Source organism: Sinohyriopsis cumingii, chromosome 10 (genome assembly GCF_028554795.1).
Source record: "Sinohyriopsis cumingii isolate HCF-2022 chromosome 10, ASM2855479v2, whole genome shotgun sequence".
NCBI classification, from domain to species: domain Eukaryota; kingdom Metazoa; phylum Mollusca; class Bivalvia; order Unionida; family Unionidae; genus Sinohyriopsis; species Sinohyriopsis cumingii.
In genome coordinates, this window is record NC_142970.1 from 16,541,648 (window position 1) to 16,558,951 (window position 17,304).

Here is a 17,304-nt window from a genome sequence, read left to right on the forward strand (position 1 = left end):
GTATCTTAATTTGATCTTAATAATCTTAAGTGTAATTATGGAATGACTCAATCCCCTCTGTTATGTGTAACGCATCATGCATCAGCAATATCATGTGTTATGCTACATGGCAAAATAATGAAAAGATGAAATTTTTTAATGCTAGTCCATGTTACAAATACAAGTGGCCCAGGTGGGCCTAATAGTGCTCACCTAGTGTACACAGCTTAAAAGTTGATGGTTTCATTGCTATCATAATAATGAATCAAATGTCAAGAACTTTTCAATTTTCAGAATGGAATGAATTGTGCATATACCAATTTATCTAAGGGAATGAGCTGCACACAAATAGCTAAGCAGCATAGATCACGGTTCTGAATTGAATAATTACGTGAACAGGTTGCAGTAATTATCGGATCTGTGAATAGAGGTTTTTGTGAACACATACAAATGTGAAACATCAATAAAGGACTCTCAAACACTGCAGCAGAAACACAATAGAAAGCGTATTTAAGGAATCAGAGAGATTCAAGCAGTCTACGTTCATGGATTTCACGCATATCGCCCAGTGCAACATGAGATAATGTGACTGTGCCTCAAGTATGCAATGCATATACATATAATAATGCATCAATTCATACATGTTTTCCCCTTGAAGGGACTAAAATACTTCAAAGGACATGTAAATGCTTCCTGTGCTGGCATTCAAAGCTACAATAATGTGACTACTTGTACTTGTGTTGCAACTAATATATGTAACTTGTGACCATAGTCTGAATATGTCTCCTTGTTTGTTTGTAGCCCACAACCGATTTCAATAACATAAATCTTTATTTGATATAAAGTGCACATATCTTAGTAAACTATATCAGTGATTTATAATTTCTAACCTGACTGTGATGTGAGTAGCCCTAATAGTGGCATCATTTGTGCCTTTCATGCATAATGGACTTTCCATGGTAACATGGCGCCATATTGTATACACTATGGGCTAATATATTTTCTTCAGACAACATAAAGACGAATTTTATCCTATTCGGTAACTGCCACATAATTTTGTAAATTAACATAACGTTGAACATTTAGAGTTATATCCCTTTGCACACATGAACATAGAAATTACACTACTTTTTAAATCCATGTGAAAGGCAAATTTGCAGTTGTCATTCTTTTCCTTTGCTTGACTTAATATTGTAATATCAGAGAAGACTACGTAGCATTTCCTTTCACGTACAACTTCGTTCAAAATGGACTTGTCCAGGACCTGGAAGCAGGTTATTAATTTTACATTGGAAACTTCCGTTTGGAGTGAAACGTGCTGACGATAACGACGTCAGGGTCCCCCTATGCATAATCAGGTAAGAAATAATAAATCTTAAAATACCTGAAGTTTTATGCATCTTTTATCAAATCTGTGCTTTTCATTTTTTTAATCGGTGACGGGGTACAAATAAACGGGGAGGCATATTCAGACTATAATTGTACTTCTTGTGTCTCATTAAATAGCTACAATTATGTGACTGTTTGAATAGCTGTGAATATATTTAAGAGATAACATATTTGTGTTAAACTGCATAGCTGAGATCAGCTGATATTTAGGATTATGTGAAACCTTTTTGAATTAAACAACTCCTAATAACACATTTAATATTTATGATTATTAACAGGGGGTATTGTGATACACATTAAATAGTGACTAAACTATATAGATGATGAGAGGGTTTAGCATTGAAAAAATAAGGATTGACATATCTCTAAAACCAAATCGTGTGTGTTCTTCATAGAGACTCCAAAAATCGACTTGACACTGGTGTCATATAAGTGTAAAAGAAATGGCTGTCCTAAATGACAAAAGTATGAAATATTTATCATACGTGATTTTCTTATTGATATGTTGAAAGATCCTCTTCATTCATGCATTGATTCACTGCCCAATCTAAATTATAGTTGTCTAGATACAATTTACCCGAATAATAACCATTCAAGCATGCCAGCACTGTGTTTTTTTGCCAGCCATGTTTGTGTCCAAAGAGAAACTGAGAAGCTCTGTGTATAGTTAAGCAAACTGTCAAACTTGAGCAACCATTGTGCATTGCACTGTTCAACACCCAGTCATTAGAACAGTAAACATGCACATTCATAGTTGACTTTATCAACATAGTATAGAAATACCAATATCAGGAAACCTGATTATTCTCAGACATTTTATGTCTCACTTTGACTCTCCTGGAAACCTATACACAATTAAACTTCCTAGATTATATACACACTTGCAACCTGTTAATCATTTAGCCAACCCACCCATAAACGTGCATCACGTTTTAGACTAGAATGTTCTTAAAGCAAATCATATATTCTACTGCCATTATTGGTATCAATGAATAGGGTAGATAATGATATATTACTTCACCATCTCCAGCCTGTATTTGGTATTCACTCTACAACAGTACTATAGCTCAAGTCAAAATTAGTGAACAGTACTCAAATTGTGTTTAGATCTGGGAAATAGTCCAACATAGTTGATCTATGTTTCGGTGTTCCATATACACTCAAACGCTCTCAAGACATCCGATGTCATGCCAGTTGATGACACAATGATACAAATCAAGTTGCCCAATCTAGAGTTGAGACACATCAGCTCCGTTCACAACTTTCTTTCACTTTATGCTACTAAGCCACATGTATGATCCATGCGACTTTCAAGACTGGACTATTGTAATTCACTTCAGTCTGGTGTGTACCAGCATGTTACATGACATTTTAAAGATTAAAGATGGATCTTAGATTATCCTTCGGGCATGAAACACTGAGCACACCTTCCTTCTGCTACATAATCCTTGCCAGTGAATCAAGCACAGCATTAGTTTACTATGCTACATTTTGTTGACTTGATGTGTGACATATATATATATATATATATATATATATATATATATATATATATATATATATATATATATATATATATATATATATATATATATCGTGTGTGTGTGTGTGTGTGTTTGTGTGTGTGTGTGACATATATTAGCACCAAGGAAGAACACTTCCCTTTTCATGATCTATTTCAGAATATTTCAACGTAATTCTTGCTTCGACAAAGGAGGATAGGTCTCCCTTCTCCCATGATCTATTAAGAGTCAGTGCCGATATTTCAAGCAAGTCTTTCCAGATCATAATCAGTAAGATACTGATATTTCACCTGAGGCAATAAACTGCTAATGCCTTTAAAAAGTTGGACTAGCTATTACATTTTTAAGGAATGTCTGTTAGTTGCCCCCTTTGTCATAGTCCTCTTGATATGTAAGTCAATGCACTAAATGGAATACTGCTCTCTCATTGGCCAAACAAAAATTATGCACAATGGCAACTATTTTTAAATACGATTTTCTTTATTTCTTTAAATATTTCGAGACATGTTGGATGTTTCCAATAAGATCACAGGTTACAGTATCAGATCAAGATGGTACTGTTAAAAAGTTGCTAACCGAATAATGTAAGTAGGACTATAGAAAATGCGGAAAAAGGTTTAATTGGCAGCCATAAAGAAAGTTTCATGGAATGACTATGCTCAAGTTCTATTGCATCCAGGATGGTTGATTTCCCGGTGAGTATTTAAGATTAAGAGCATTAATGATGATTTGCTATTGAAAGAAGAACAGGGAATGCTGATAGTTTTTTAATTCATAAAATATCCTCATTCGGATGAGTACTGTTGATCAGATTTCAAGATGGACAATACCGTGCAATAATGGATGTCCAAGCAACGCTATGTTTGCTTACTTAGACTTCGGATGTAATGAATGTGTGTCTAGTAGCATGGCAGTCATCCAAATAGTTTAGGAGTAGCAAGAGCAACTTACGCTACTGGATAGTCAGCAGATAATAGACGATAGCAGGCAATAGACAATATACAACAGACAATAGACAATGGACAACAGACCATTACATAAGCAATAAGCTATGCTCACCTAAGATCAGGAGAACTACACATGAGGGAAATGCTATATCCTTTTGGAACTTCATACAAAAATGCATATAACATAGGTCAGTATGTTTTAAACTTTGAACCACATCGATGTTTATTGATTATGACAGCTATCAGCAAAAGATCCTGACCTATATCATTATCAGAATGAAAACATGAAATCAAATGCTTTACATGTTAATCCCTGTTGCATATTATTTATTAGATTTTGTGTACATGATATCAACAAACACCATCCTTTATTTCACTAAAAAATACTTCATATTTTCATTATTGTCTCTGTTCACGACCATCAGAGATATTTGCATGTCATAATTAAGGCTTCATTTGCTATACTAGAAATTCTAAGTACAGTACTTACATGCTTGACATATCCAGTTACTTGGTTACTAGTAAGATATTTCTGATGTTACAGTCAAAGTTGGAACACGTGTTTTGAATTTTGTCATAATTTACTTGTTTTCAGGTGATAGTTCCAACAATGAAATCTGTTAAATTTTACATCCTGACACCACTAACCATTCAGAGATCATATGATGATTATATGTCGTACAGTTTACCCCTGCCTAAATTGAACTCTGCCCACGTTGTATGATTAGATAGACAACAAGCATATAAAACCTAATGCCACTAATAAAATTTGTTTGACATAATAATCTTCCATTGTACACAAAACTGTATGAACATCTTTTATGTAGCAAATCATGCATTATAATTTTCCCTTTCTTGTACCTTGAGGCCAGAGTCTTTGAGCTTCATAAGCGCTTCTTCCAAGGGGAGCCAGCTTGCAGGCACTTCCTCTCCCCAATATGATTGCTTTGAAGCCACTTGGAAAATCCGCTTTTTTAGGGTCTCTAACTGAGGGTCAACATGGGTGTTGTCAATAGCAATAAAGTCCACCAGGTGTTGTAATGTTGGTTTATCCTTCAGAATGCAGCGTATCTGCTCAAAATAGTTGCTAATGACTTCTTTACGCTTGTTCTAAAACGGAAAGGCTCAATAATGTATAACATACAAATATGTTCAAATTGTTCAAATTGTACCACCTAATAACCACAGTGCATCATAATTCAATGAACCTTAAAAATCACCAAATAAGTTTAGAATGTATCTGATTCAAATAGTTTTAAAAGAACTTTAAATTTCATCAAGCAAGTTGTTGTTGTTGTAGGGTTTAACACCATTTTTCTGCGCAAGATAAGCTATACATTGCGGCCAGTATAAATGGTGGAGGAAGAACCCAGGAAAACCCTCGAAAGAACCACCAACCCATGAGAAGCTACTGGCAAACTTTCTCACATACCCACATTGGCAGAATCCGAGAGTTGAACTCATGCAGACAAAGGTAAGATGGCAGTGATCCGTAATGGTGAGCACTTTAGACCACCTGACCGCTCGGGACCCCTCCGTCAAGCAAGTTAAGAACGCACCAAACACAGATAACTTTAAAATGCATCAATTGTGTTTAAAATGCATTATTTAAGTTTAAAACTACTTTAAAATGAATTAAGCACGTTTGAATTGCATCATTTATTGAGACTTGTTTGTGCTGTAAATATCTAGATGCAAACTTTCTACAGATTCATTTTAATCACGCGAAGTGCACTGAGTAACAGTAACAATTTATGAAAATAAAAACCATGAATGCTTGTGCTACAACACTCATTCCATGTCAAGAACAGAAATATTATTGCTATTCAGTTCCACTTTCCTTTACAAGTTTATTGTAATAGTGCAATTTGTTCGTGTATGTAGAAAGTACCATTTTAATGGCATTTAAATCTTCCTGCGTAAAAGTTTGTCATATGAAATATGGGTCAATAATAATCAGATCAGTGTAAATATTAAGAACACTGTTTCATTCCAAGTACCAAGGCATTTCAGGATGGACACCTGAAACATGGCCCAAGGTCTATCCACTACCCTCTCTACAACCGAAACCCGAGAGACTTTGACCCTGGTTATAACATGGAAATAGCTGAACTATTCACCTAGTTACCTCTGGCCAAGAGATCAATCATTAATTTCCATGGGACTGAGCTACCTGGTTATATAGTGGAATTATTGCAAACCCCATAAAAGCCATTGATACAACTACAAGGTATGAAAATACAAATATTAATATTCAACTTTCTTTTCTTGTCATGGCTATTTTTTGTATTATCAGAAAAGTTGACATACTAAATTGAAACTTATGTTTAATCATTATCATCATCATTACAAAAGAAACTCTTTCAAAATGAATCTAAAGAATTTTTAATTAAGGCTTTAATTATACAAGACATATTCAATTAGTAAATTATCATTATTGCTGTAAGAAGAGTTTTCGTTTATTATTTATGTTTCCATTGTTTACAAAGACAATGTCTGACTATGATAAGGTCCCGTAGACTCGATTAAGGTTATCTAAATATTTGATCCTGATACGGTTCAGCTAAATAGTGTTTGAGCTATCGTTTCCTTTCAAGACTGTTTGACAGCCAGAAAGCACTACAATGAACATTTAGATAAAGAAGCAGAACATTAATATGTATCCCTACTTTGGTGAATAAGAGCCGTTGCAATTGCTAAATTACGGTGATCTAAAACAGGTCTTCCACATCCCCAATAAATCCTTACTTCGAATTATAGCAAAAGAGGAAAATGACTGTGTGACCAATTAATCAAAATTAATGAAAGTTACCTTTTACTTAGTTGAAAACAGTTCTGAATTTACCAAAATGTGAATGTTAGTAGCACCGTTATTGTTTCATATGGTGTTTTAGGGTCAAAGCATCAAACTAAGATGTCAGAATAACCAAACAAATGATACTTTCGAATTTAATCTACCTTTTGTATTTTATCAACATGTGTACCAACTATAATCACAGGTGGAGTGACTGGGAGGCCAACATCAGGGGATGTAATTAAGATACCAGCTGCGGAAGACGGTGCACAGCAATGTATTGAATTTATCCAAATTTCAACCAGATCTGGAAAGAAACAAAGCCAAGTTTAAGTAAATTGTATACTCAGACAATGATAATGATATGCAATAATGGGTTCCCTCCTATAAGAACACCACTTCTGTATCAGAAAAGTGAACTTATAATAGAAGTGGCCTTTCTAGAGAGGAATCTCTCAACTCTGAGCAATAAATATGAAAACTGCAAGTTTTAACCAATTTTTAAAATGTTCATATTTTCATTTAAAATCACATAAATGTTATGGAATCAATTTCATTATACAACTTAAATGTATTGATGTTATTTCATTTAATACAGAACTATCATCAAGATTTGTTCAAAACCGTCTTGTCAATAAGACTGGGATAAAAACCTCTGTATTGAACTATAATTGATTATGTTTTCCCACTGCGTTAGAATTGTAAGTACCAGAATAAAGTAATTATATAAGGTGACAAAACCTAATATCTGTGGAACACGCATCAGTAAGGATACTCAAATTTGATGGATCTGAGGAACACACAGCAGTAAGGGTAATCCAGTTTAATGGATATGATGAACTCACAGCAGTAAGAGCAATCCAATTTAATGGATATGAGGAACATGCAGCAGTAAGGGTAATCCAATTTAATTGATCTGAGGAACACACAGCAGTAAGAGTAATCCAATGTAACAGATCTGAGGAACACAGCAGTAAGGGTAATCCCATTTAATGGATATGAGGAACACGCATAAGTAAGGGTAATCCAATTTAATGGATATGAGGAACACACAGCAGTAAGGGTAACCAAATTTAATGGATCTGAGGAACACACATAAGTAAGGGTAATCCAATTTAATGGATCTGAGGAACACACATCACTAAGGGTAATCCAATTTAATGGATCCGAGGAACACACAGCAGTAAGGGTAATCCAATTTAATGGATCTGAGGAACACACATCACTAAGGGTAATCCAATTTAATGGATCTGAGGAACACACAGCAGTAAGGGTAACCAATTTAATGGATCAGCATATTAAATCAGATGTCAATGTATTCAAATAAAAAATCAACAAATATTCATGACATTAATGTTTGGAAGCTTGTGATAGATCAACTTTAGTTTCTGCTCAAATATTCCAGCTGTTGGCTATGTAAGAAGGATGGCCATCCTAGCAAAGTACCTTTAAACATAAACTCATTGGTGCCATATTCGAATTATGGCCATATGATGCAGGTGGCCGCTAGTCTGATGTGGCATTCAAGGGGAGGTCATAGTAATGTTATATTGAAACAATTCAGATCCCTCTACTCTGAAAGGAAGTATGGATACAAATAGGTGAGCAGCATTAATAATGGCCTGCACAAGCACCAATTAGTTATTCTGGAATGAATTGCTTGGACACATTTAAAAATCTTTTCGGGTTAAATATTACATTTATAAAAATGACTTAGAGTGCTTGAGATCACATACTGTTATTCTTTTGGCCAAAGAGCTGAACTGAAGAGTGGTTTGCCTAACATCCTATTTGATAGGATTCTTTCTTACCATTAGTCAGTTAAATTAAGTATTATTGAAGGAAAACAATAAACAACATAAATTTAATTTTTTTACTTCATTGACATTTGCTTTATTGGAAGAAATAATTAGGAAGCAGTATTTTAATATGCATGTTCCCCTACCCCCTAGATTTAATCAATCTTTATCTAGGTACTAGCAATGCATGTTTGCTTGGCTGTTCTGTTCTTAATTGCACCCTGGGAATATGATTAATAACATGATGGATGGAAATTGAATTCAAAGACAAGTACTTTTCCCAAGGGATGCCAACTTGAACTGGCCTTGGAAGTACTGAACATCCATAAATACAATGCTCATTCAACTGAACTCCCATTACTCATGAGCATGGTATGGCTAACTCTTGAAAGGTTTGCCCAATAAATCAGTTACAGTTACAATGTATATTGTATTGTGACAATAATCATGATGCTATATAATGTACCCAACATCTGTATCGTATCAACAAGCCACAAGTTATGCAGTACAATTACAAGGACTAAACGTATGTAAAATACGTACATATAAGAACATGATAAACTCTGCCTGACAAACATTTTTTTAAATACCTTGAAATACGTTATACAGAAGAAAGTAGAATATTTACCTTCAAATAATCCATCCACATTATGTATTTGAATTTTCTATGGCTTGGAAGTGTAATACCATACAAATTAAACATGTCAATATATGCATTACTCATTTAATTTCTATTATCCAAAATATTAGTTTCCAAAGTATGGATTTATAACACTACCTTGAACCTGACAAAGTTGTGCTCCCTCTGTATCAAAGTAGCATTCATCATCTTGCACAAAATCTGTGATGTGCTGACTAAGATCTGTGACCAAGAGGTATATTGCACGACATGTGAGAAAGGTCTGGTGTGTAGTATAGAATACATACTGGCCTGCAAAGTCCCACATTCCCAATTCTGCATGTTCCACTACGCTTTTTTCTAGCTTGTCTGCCTTCTTATTGACCAACTTAAGGAATTCCATTACTGCATCTTTTCTACTAGTTACATCACTTTCACCCTCCTGAATCATAACACTGTTTGCCTCCAAAGATGGAAGTCCCTGATCTGCCTTGACAGAAGATGATCCTTCTGGTTGGTGTTTGGTAACGTCTTCTTGGTCAACATCCAACTCTGAACTAACACTAAAATTACTGATATCGATTACCCCTCTATTGGATGATGTATTAGCATCACTGTCATTATAATGGACTAAACCATGTGAATCTTCAGGGGTTGTCTCTTTTTCATAAATAACCTCTGTGTATCCTTTCAGCGCACCACGGTCCTCAGTACTCTCAGTTTGATCAGTCAGTAGCTTCACAAGACGGTGAAGTCGAAGCAACTCATCTGAATCTTAGAGAACAACAGAAAGATGGCTGTATTATAACCACATATATAGTGTTTATTTACTCTGTGCACAACATACAATACATAGCAAAGAAAACATCTATGTTAAGTACAAATACTTGCACAAATTACTTTTTACTGCCTCAGCGCAGTATTTCTTGGAAACTACGGCTGTTACTAATTGTTGCGATACTTCTTTAGTGTAAAAACTTTCTTCAAAGTGCTTTTGAAAGAAGTAATAAACACCCTGATAACATTATTTATTTTATGTCCAACATTTATTGATGAAAGTGCATTGGTGATAATAACAATAATGATAATAATAGAGCATGTATTAAGTGAGAGTGGCATAGCTTGCATATGCAAATTGATCTTAAGGCCATATCGAACTTTACCCATTTTGCACTATGTGAAGTTTCGAATTGTAAATTGCAGTGAACTCTAAAGTTGAATGCATTGAGCATTACAATTTTATCACATTTAAGCCAGAAAAGTATTTCGATGGGTCACTTCGACTTTCTTCGTTCATCTCCCCCCCCCCCCAGTCAGTGTAAACTTCAAAGGAGCAGCATTTCAACTTGACTGGGGTATCTTAACACAGTCCGTAGAAAGTAAACATTTGAGCTAACAACACTAACCTCTTGGTAGGAAGCTATGACCACTTAGCATTTGCTCAAAGGGGAAATGTTACGCACGGTCGTTCACAGATTCTGAGCTGTCTAAAACTGATGAAAGGAATTATTTCTTTGGGAAACATTAGGGATCGCTGCCTACGATTGGGTAGAACAAATTAAGCAATAAACTTAGGGCAATCAGACATTAAAGTGACGACCTTAATCGAAATTCTTTAGTCTGAAAATCTCCTGAAATAGGAAAGTGTCTTGACTCCTTGGAAAGCCTTAAGAGAATACTGCTTTCCTCGTTAACCAAGCAAGGGAACATGTGGCCATTTTTTAAACAGAAAGACAGGGTTTTGTGTTAGGATACACAATTTCTGAAAAGAGAACAGCAATAAGGAACAGCTTTCTAAGAGACGAGACAGTCTGGAGACAGTAGTCCGAAGAAAAGAAGGATGAGGTCAGAATAAGGGACCAGGAAGTCCATGAAGGGGCTAAGCATAGAGCTTAGGAAGGATAAACTAGATGTTGATATATGGTCCAGACAGGAAGGTGATGCAAACGGTCGTGAACATTGTGCTCTTTTTACCTCTCATTACAATGATGAAATAAATCCAAATTAGACGCACATGTAAAATTATATTGATATAATCTAACTTGAATTGGAATTGCCGTTGTTAATGTGTTATAATTACATTTGTTATTTTCTTGTCAAAGGGGGCTTGTATTGCTTCATATTTGTCCAGTATTCAAGCTCAGTTCTCTGTTGAAATTCAAGGGAGGTCATTCTCTAGATAACGCCAGCCAAATCCAATTAACCACTCCTCTTACTAAGAAGGCAACGTTACACACCATTATTTTCTATTTCTCTCTCACACACATACATGTTATTTGTTTACATTATAATTCTTCACCCTCACTCCAAATCTATACAGTCATGCATATTATACAAATATACATCAATGAAGGAAGTCTGTAATAATTCTAATGTCCTGTTAAGGGTATGATACCTACTAAAATTTGCACAAGTCAACTACCTCAATGTGTCCTTGGAATAGGCACTTAATTAAGCTTAAATTTGAAATATGGAATGAAAATGCTACTAATAAAAATAATAGTATTATGATAATTTTCTAACTTTGCATATGCTAACTGACCTTAAGGCTCAATCTAACTTTACCGTTTTGCACCATTATTCTCTCTCTCTCTCTTATGCATGCACACATATACATGGTGTACATAAACATACACAAACTGTTCATGTAGATTATAATTCTTCCCCCTCACCCAAATGTATATCACATATAAACATCAATATAGGAAGTATGTGGTAGTTCAGCTGTTCTATTAAAGGTTCGATATCTACCAAAACCAAAACAGTCAACTAAGTCAATGTGTCATTGCAAAAAGTACTTAAATAACCCTATTCATGTAGAAACCAGATTTATGGATGCTGTCACCAAGATCTGTATGTCGTACAGAACTCCGGTCTCTATGAGCATGCCATACAAAATATAAATCTCAACAGTGGTGTATATGGATGCCAGATGTCAGCCAATCATTAAGCATGTGCTTTGCATCATTATAACAGTACTGCAGTGAAAAAAAGCATTACAACAGGTCTATTTGATAAGGAAAGTCTTTTGTCAATAGTTGATGAAAACAATAGGAATGGGGTAGTCTTAATTTGAAGAAAGTTTATTTTGTCTTTGAGTGGAAATATATATACGTACAGTAATATGGCAAATTCATTGAATTTAAGAAATAATGTTATGGAGACATATACCACATATGTGATGGTATGCATGTGATCGCCGCAGGACCACTGTCTCGCTCTGCGGGGCAGGAGGTTACTTGCATATGGCATATCCTACACTATTGTGTCCACAGCAGCACCTTCACGCGGTACCCCCTGTTTTAACAGAGCCTGCTGTGTAGCGCGATCGAGTGCCTGGCGGTATAAATGGGTGGGCAGACTGGGCTCGTTAGCCCTGGCAGACAACCAGTCTAAGAAAAGGGAAACTCTGACTCCAAGCCCGCCCAGATGAAGCTCGTTAGCCTTGTCAGGCAGTTCATCTAGGAGAAGGAAACTCTGATTCAAAACCAACCAAATCCCATCCATTGGATTATGGCTTCACTGCCCTGTGGATATCTTCGAAAGAAGGAAAGGCAACGGGAGTAAACCTAGACAGAAAATCTGGAGTGGAGCTCCTAAGGCGGCTGGGAGTCGACTACGACCTCCTTCAGGCAGCTCCTGCATCCAAACTGGTGCCAAATGTCATGCGCAGCATTCCTTTGGACCCCAACAGCAAGGACAAGAGGGGGATCCTGAAGTCTGGGCAGCCCAGGATCTCCATACTCCACGCCCAGGCTTGCGCCCTGGAGAAGATAATCCAGTCTCGCTACTGAGTGAGGAAGCAACACGGAAGCTGACAGTTTACGGGTTATAAGTCCCACCCGATTAGTGTCGGGAAGGGGCGCCACGGGTCAGCTTTGACGGTGGGAGGGATCATGAGTCCCACTGGCCAACTATCGCCCGCGTCAAGCCGGGCAGCCCCTGGTCAATAAGGTGTTGACCCGCCATCGTGTGCCTGCTCCAGTGGGTGTCTGGAGCTCAGTGTATTGTTCAGCATGACAAGCAGACGGTAATTCCACACCAGACAAAAGAAACAAGAAACCAATAAAGAAGACTCCAGCTCTTCGATTTACAAGCTGGAATGTGAGCACCATGTGTACAGGCATCTCAGACGACCTCAGAGAAGTGGACGACACCAGAAAGACGGTCATCAGCCATAGAAAACTCACCAGACTAAATATCAGCATAGGTGCCATCCAGGAAACCAGGCTGGCCTCTAGTGGCTCCCTCAGAGAGGAAAACTACACCTTCTTCTGGAAGGGTCAAGAACCTGAGGAGCCCCGTCAGCACGGAGTGGGCTCTGCATCAAAAACAATCTCCTGGCCTCGGTTGAACTTCCCACAGGGGGCATCTCTTGTCCATCCGCCTCACCACTGCTTCAGGTCCTGTCAACATCATCAGTGTCTACGCCTCAACCCTCACGTCATCAGAAGACGCAAAGGATCAGTTATAAGGGCAACTGGACGAACAGATCAAAGGATGCCCCAAAAATGAATCACTATTCCTCCTCGGCGACTTTAATGCCAGAGTAGGTGCGGACCATGAGTCATGGCCTACCTGCCTCGGATATCACTGCACTGGAAAGACCAAGAAAACGGCCAGAGACTGCTGGAGCTATGTACCTACCATGGCCTGTGCGACACAAACACCTTCTTCAAGTGTAAGCCACAACACAAAGTGTCATTGAAACTCCCCAAATCTCATCATTGGCACAAACACGACTTGGTCATCACCAGGCTCTCTGCCCTTAACAGCGTCCTCTCCAACAGAACCTACCACAGTGCAGACGGTGGCTCCGACCATGCCCTCGTGAGCAGCAGAGTGCGACTACAGCCACACACGCTACACCGCTCAAAACCAAAAGGACGTCCTCGCATAAACACTGCGCAGATGTCAGTCCCTGCCAAGGTGTAACAGCATGTGTCCGCCCTGAACAAGACTCTCCAGGACCTGCCTGAGTACGACGCTACAGCCAAGTGGAACGCCATGAAGGGTGCCATCTACAGTACAGCTATGTCAACGTTTGGCAAGAAGGAACGACCCAGCCAGGACTGGTTCAACGCACACCTATCAAGGATGGAACCACAAATCGAGGAGAAAAGAAAAGCCTTCATAGCTTACAAAAAATGCCCTAATGAACAAACGCTTACTGTTCTCAGAAGTGTCCGAAATAACACCCAACGCATCGCTAGACAGTGTGCGAAGGAGTACTGGCAACAACTATGTAAAGGTTTCCAGCGCAGTGCCGAGTCCGGACACTTCCAAGGTATGTACTGTGGCATCAAGAAGGCTATAGGCCCTGCTGTGAAAGAGAAGATCACAGACCGTGGGCAACAGATGGCCAGATGGGTGGAGCACTACTCAGAGCTATACTCCCAAGAAACGTCAGTCACCGATGCAGCCCGCAGCAGCATAAAGAATCTGCCCACCAAGGAAGACCTCGACAAAGTGCCAACCTTAGAGGAGCTCAGCAAAGCAATCGACTGCCTTCCAAACGACAAAGCGCCAGGTAGTGTTAGTATCCCGCCCGAAGCTATCAAATGTGGAAAACCAGCATTGATTAAACCACTGCACGAGCTACTTTGCCTCTGCTGGGAGGAAGGAGTAGTCCCCCAAGACATGTGGGATGCCACAGTTGTGACCCTTTACAAAGACAAGGGCGACCGCAGTGACTGTAATAATTACAGAGGGATCTCGCTCTTGAGTATCGTTGGTAAAGTGTACCCCCGCATCATACTCAACAGGCTGCAGTTGCTGGCAGATCGTGTGTACCCGGAATCACAGTGCGGCTTCAGAGCAGGCAGGTCGACGACATACATGATCTTCTCCCTACGACAACTCCAAGAGAACAGCAGAGAGCAAGGTCAACCAATCTACATGATGTTCATCAACCTCACCAAGGCATTTGATTTGGTCAGCAGGAAAGGCCTATTTGAACTTCTGAGTAAGATCGGTTGCCCCCGAAAACTCCTCAGCATGATATTCTCTTTCCATGCAGATATGAAGGGAACAGTCTTTTATGATGGATCCTCCTCAACCTCCTTCCCAATTAACAGTGGTGTGAAACAGGACTGCGTGCTGGCACCAACAATTTTTGGGATCTTCTTCTCCCTGCTCCTGTCCTACGCCTTCGACACGTCCACGGATGGCATATATCTACACACCAGGTCCGACGGGAGGCTGTTCAACCTGGCACGACTGCTCTCAAAGACCAAAGTGAGAGCTGTGCTCATAAGGGGATGCTTTTTGCAGATGACGCAGCTCTTGTGGCCCACACAGAGGAAGCCCTCCAGAGACTGGGAAACCGTTGTGCTGTTGCCTGCATGCAGTTTGGTCTCACCATCAGCTTGGAAGAAACATATGTCAGCGTGCAAGAAATCACCATTGCCCCTTCCATCAAAGTCACCGTGGAAGCAGTCAACAACTTTACCTACCTAGGGTCAACCATCAGCAACATGCTCTCGATTGATATGGAGCTGGAGAGAAGGCTTGGAAAAGCAAACACCATCATGGTTCGATTAATGAAGAGGGTGTGGGAAAACAACGCGCTGACAGAGCACACCAAGGTCCAAGTCTACCAGGCCTGCGTTTTCGGCACCCTTGTATATGGAAGTGAGACCTGGAATACCTACATGAGGCAAGAACGCCGGCTCACCTCCTTCCATATACGGTGCCTAAAACGCATCCTGAAAATCAGCTGGCAAGACAGTGTTCCACAGAGCGAGATCCTGCAGCGTGCAAGTACCCTCAGCATGTACTCCCTGCTGATTAAACGCCGCCTTCGATGGCTGGGTTACGTCCGACGCATGGAGAATGGAAGACTGCCAAAGGACATCCTATATGGACAGCTGACTACTGGCATGATAAGAGTCGGACGCTCCTCACTCCGTTTCAAAGATGTGTGCAAGAGGGACATGAAGGCATGCAACATTTCACCCAATGGCTGGGAAGAGCTGGCCGAGGACCGAGGCACCTGGAGACTGATGGTAAACAATGCCATATCAGTCGCTGATGCGAAGAAAGGCCAGTTGGCGGCAGAGAAACGTAAGAGAAAGAAGAACACAGCAGCAACCACAGCAACGCAGACTTCCCAGTATGTCTGCACTAACTGCAATAGGGACTGTCACTTACGTATAGGCCTGCACAGCCATAGCAGACGATGCCAACAGAGACAGACAACACCCCAAGGGCTCTATTCACATGGTCTTTCAAGACTGAGTCGCCAATGATGATGATGATGGCATGTGCATGACTTTACCACTTATTGATATACACGTGATGAAATGGCCATCCCTTTCAGTAACAAATTCAAGTTCCACTGAATCGAGCTTAAACTAGTGAGTATATTTCAGGAGCCTGTCATATACAGAGCATTTTTCTTTTTATTTTGCTACTAAAGGTGAGAATTGCGATTAGCCTGTATGTATGTATGTATGTATGTATGTCTGTATATATGTATGTATGTATGTATGTATGTATGTATGTATGTATGTATGTATGTATGTATGTACGTATGCGTGACTATGTAAATACAGGGAGTATCAACATGACAACACAATAATGGATGCACAGAGTCAAATTGAGTTTAAAATATATAAAGGCAAAAAGTTTATGATATATCTTTAGGAAACATAATCCCTTCTAAAACAGATAAATATATAGACCTAAATATTAAGGATTGAAAATAACATCTGTTGCATAAACTTTTATACATGATTTAAAGATAATAATAAGTTGTGTCTATTACAATCATATCAATTATAAGCTTTTCATATACATCATGTTTTTCATAAACTTTTAGAATTGATCTAGAATAAACAAAACCTTGTGTCTCACAGAACATATTACTTATATAGATATTACAAAAAATCACACATATTGTATCCAATACTATATATGCATATATAATATATGCAGTACTATATATGTATATAATGTATCCAAAACTATGCACGTATATAATGTATCCAATACTATATATGTTGATAACGTATCCAATAGCATGCACGTATATAATGTATCCAGTACTATATATGTATATACTCTATCCAATAATATATGCATATATAATGCATCCAGTATTATATATGCATATAATGTATCCAATAATATATATGCATATATAATGTATCCATATATAATGTATCCAAAACTATATATGTATAACTGTATTCAATACTACATATGTTGATAACGTATCCAATACTATATATGTATGTACTGTATCCAATAA

The 17,304-nt window shown here is 38.3% G+C and overlaps 1 protein-coding gene across 1 annotated transcript in view; it reads right to left on the reverse strand.

Annotated features, from left to right (window-relative positions):
• LOC149789653 (uncharacterized) overlaps positions 1-6,053 on the reverse strand; it is a 28,756-nt gene extending 22,703 nt beyond the window's left edge. The window contains exons 1-2 of the mRNA XM_089973085.1: positions 6,012-6,053; positions 4,700-4,948 (exon numbers count right to left, since the gene is read on the reverse strand). Of these exons, the coding sequence (XP_089829211.1) occupies positions 4,700-4,948; positions 6,012-6,053 (291 nt within the window). The remainder of the gene's footprint in view (positions 1-4,699; positions 4,949-6,011) is intronic.
• Between the last annotated feature and the right edge of the window lie 11,251 nt (positions 6,054-17,304).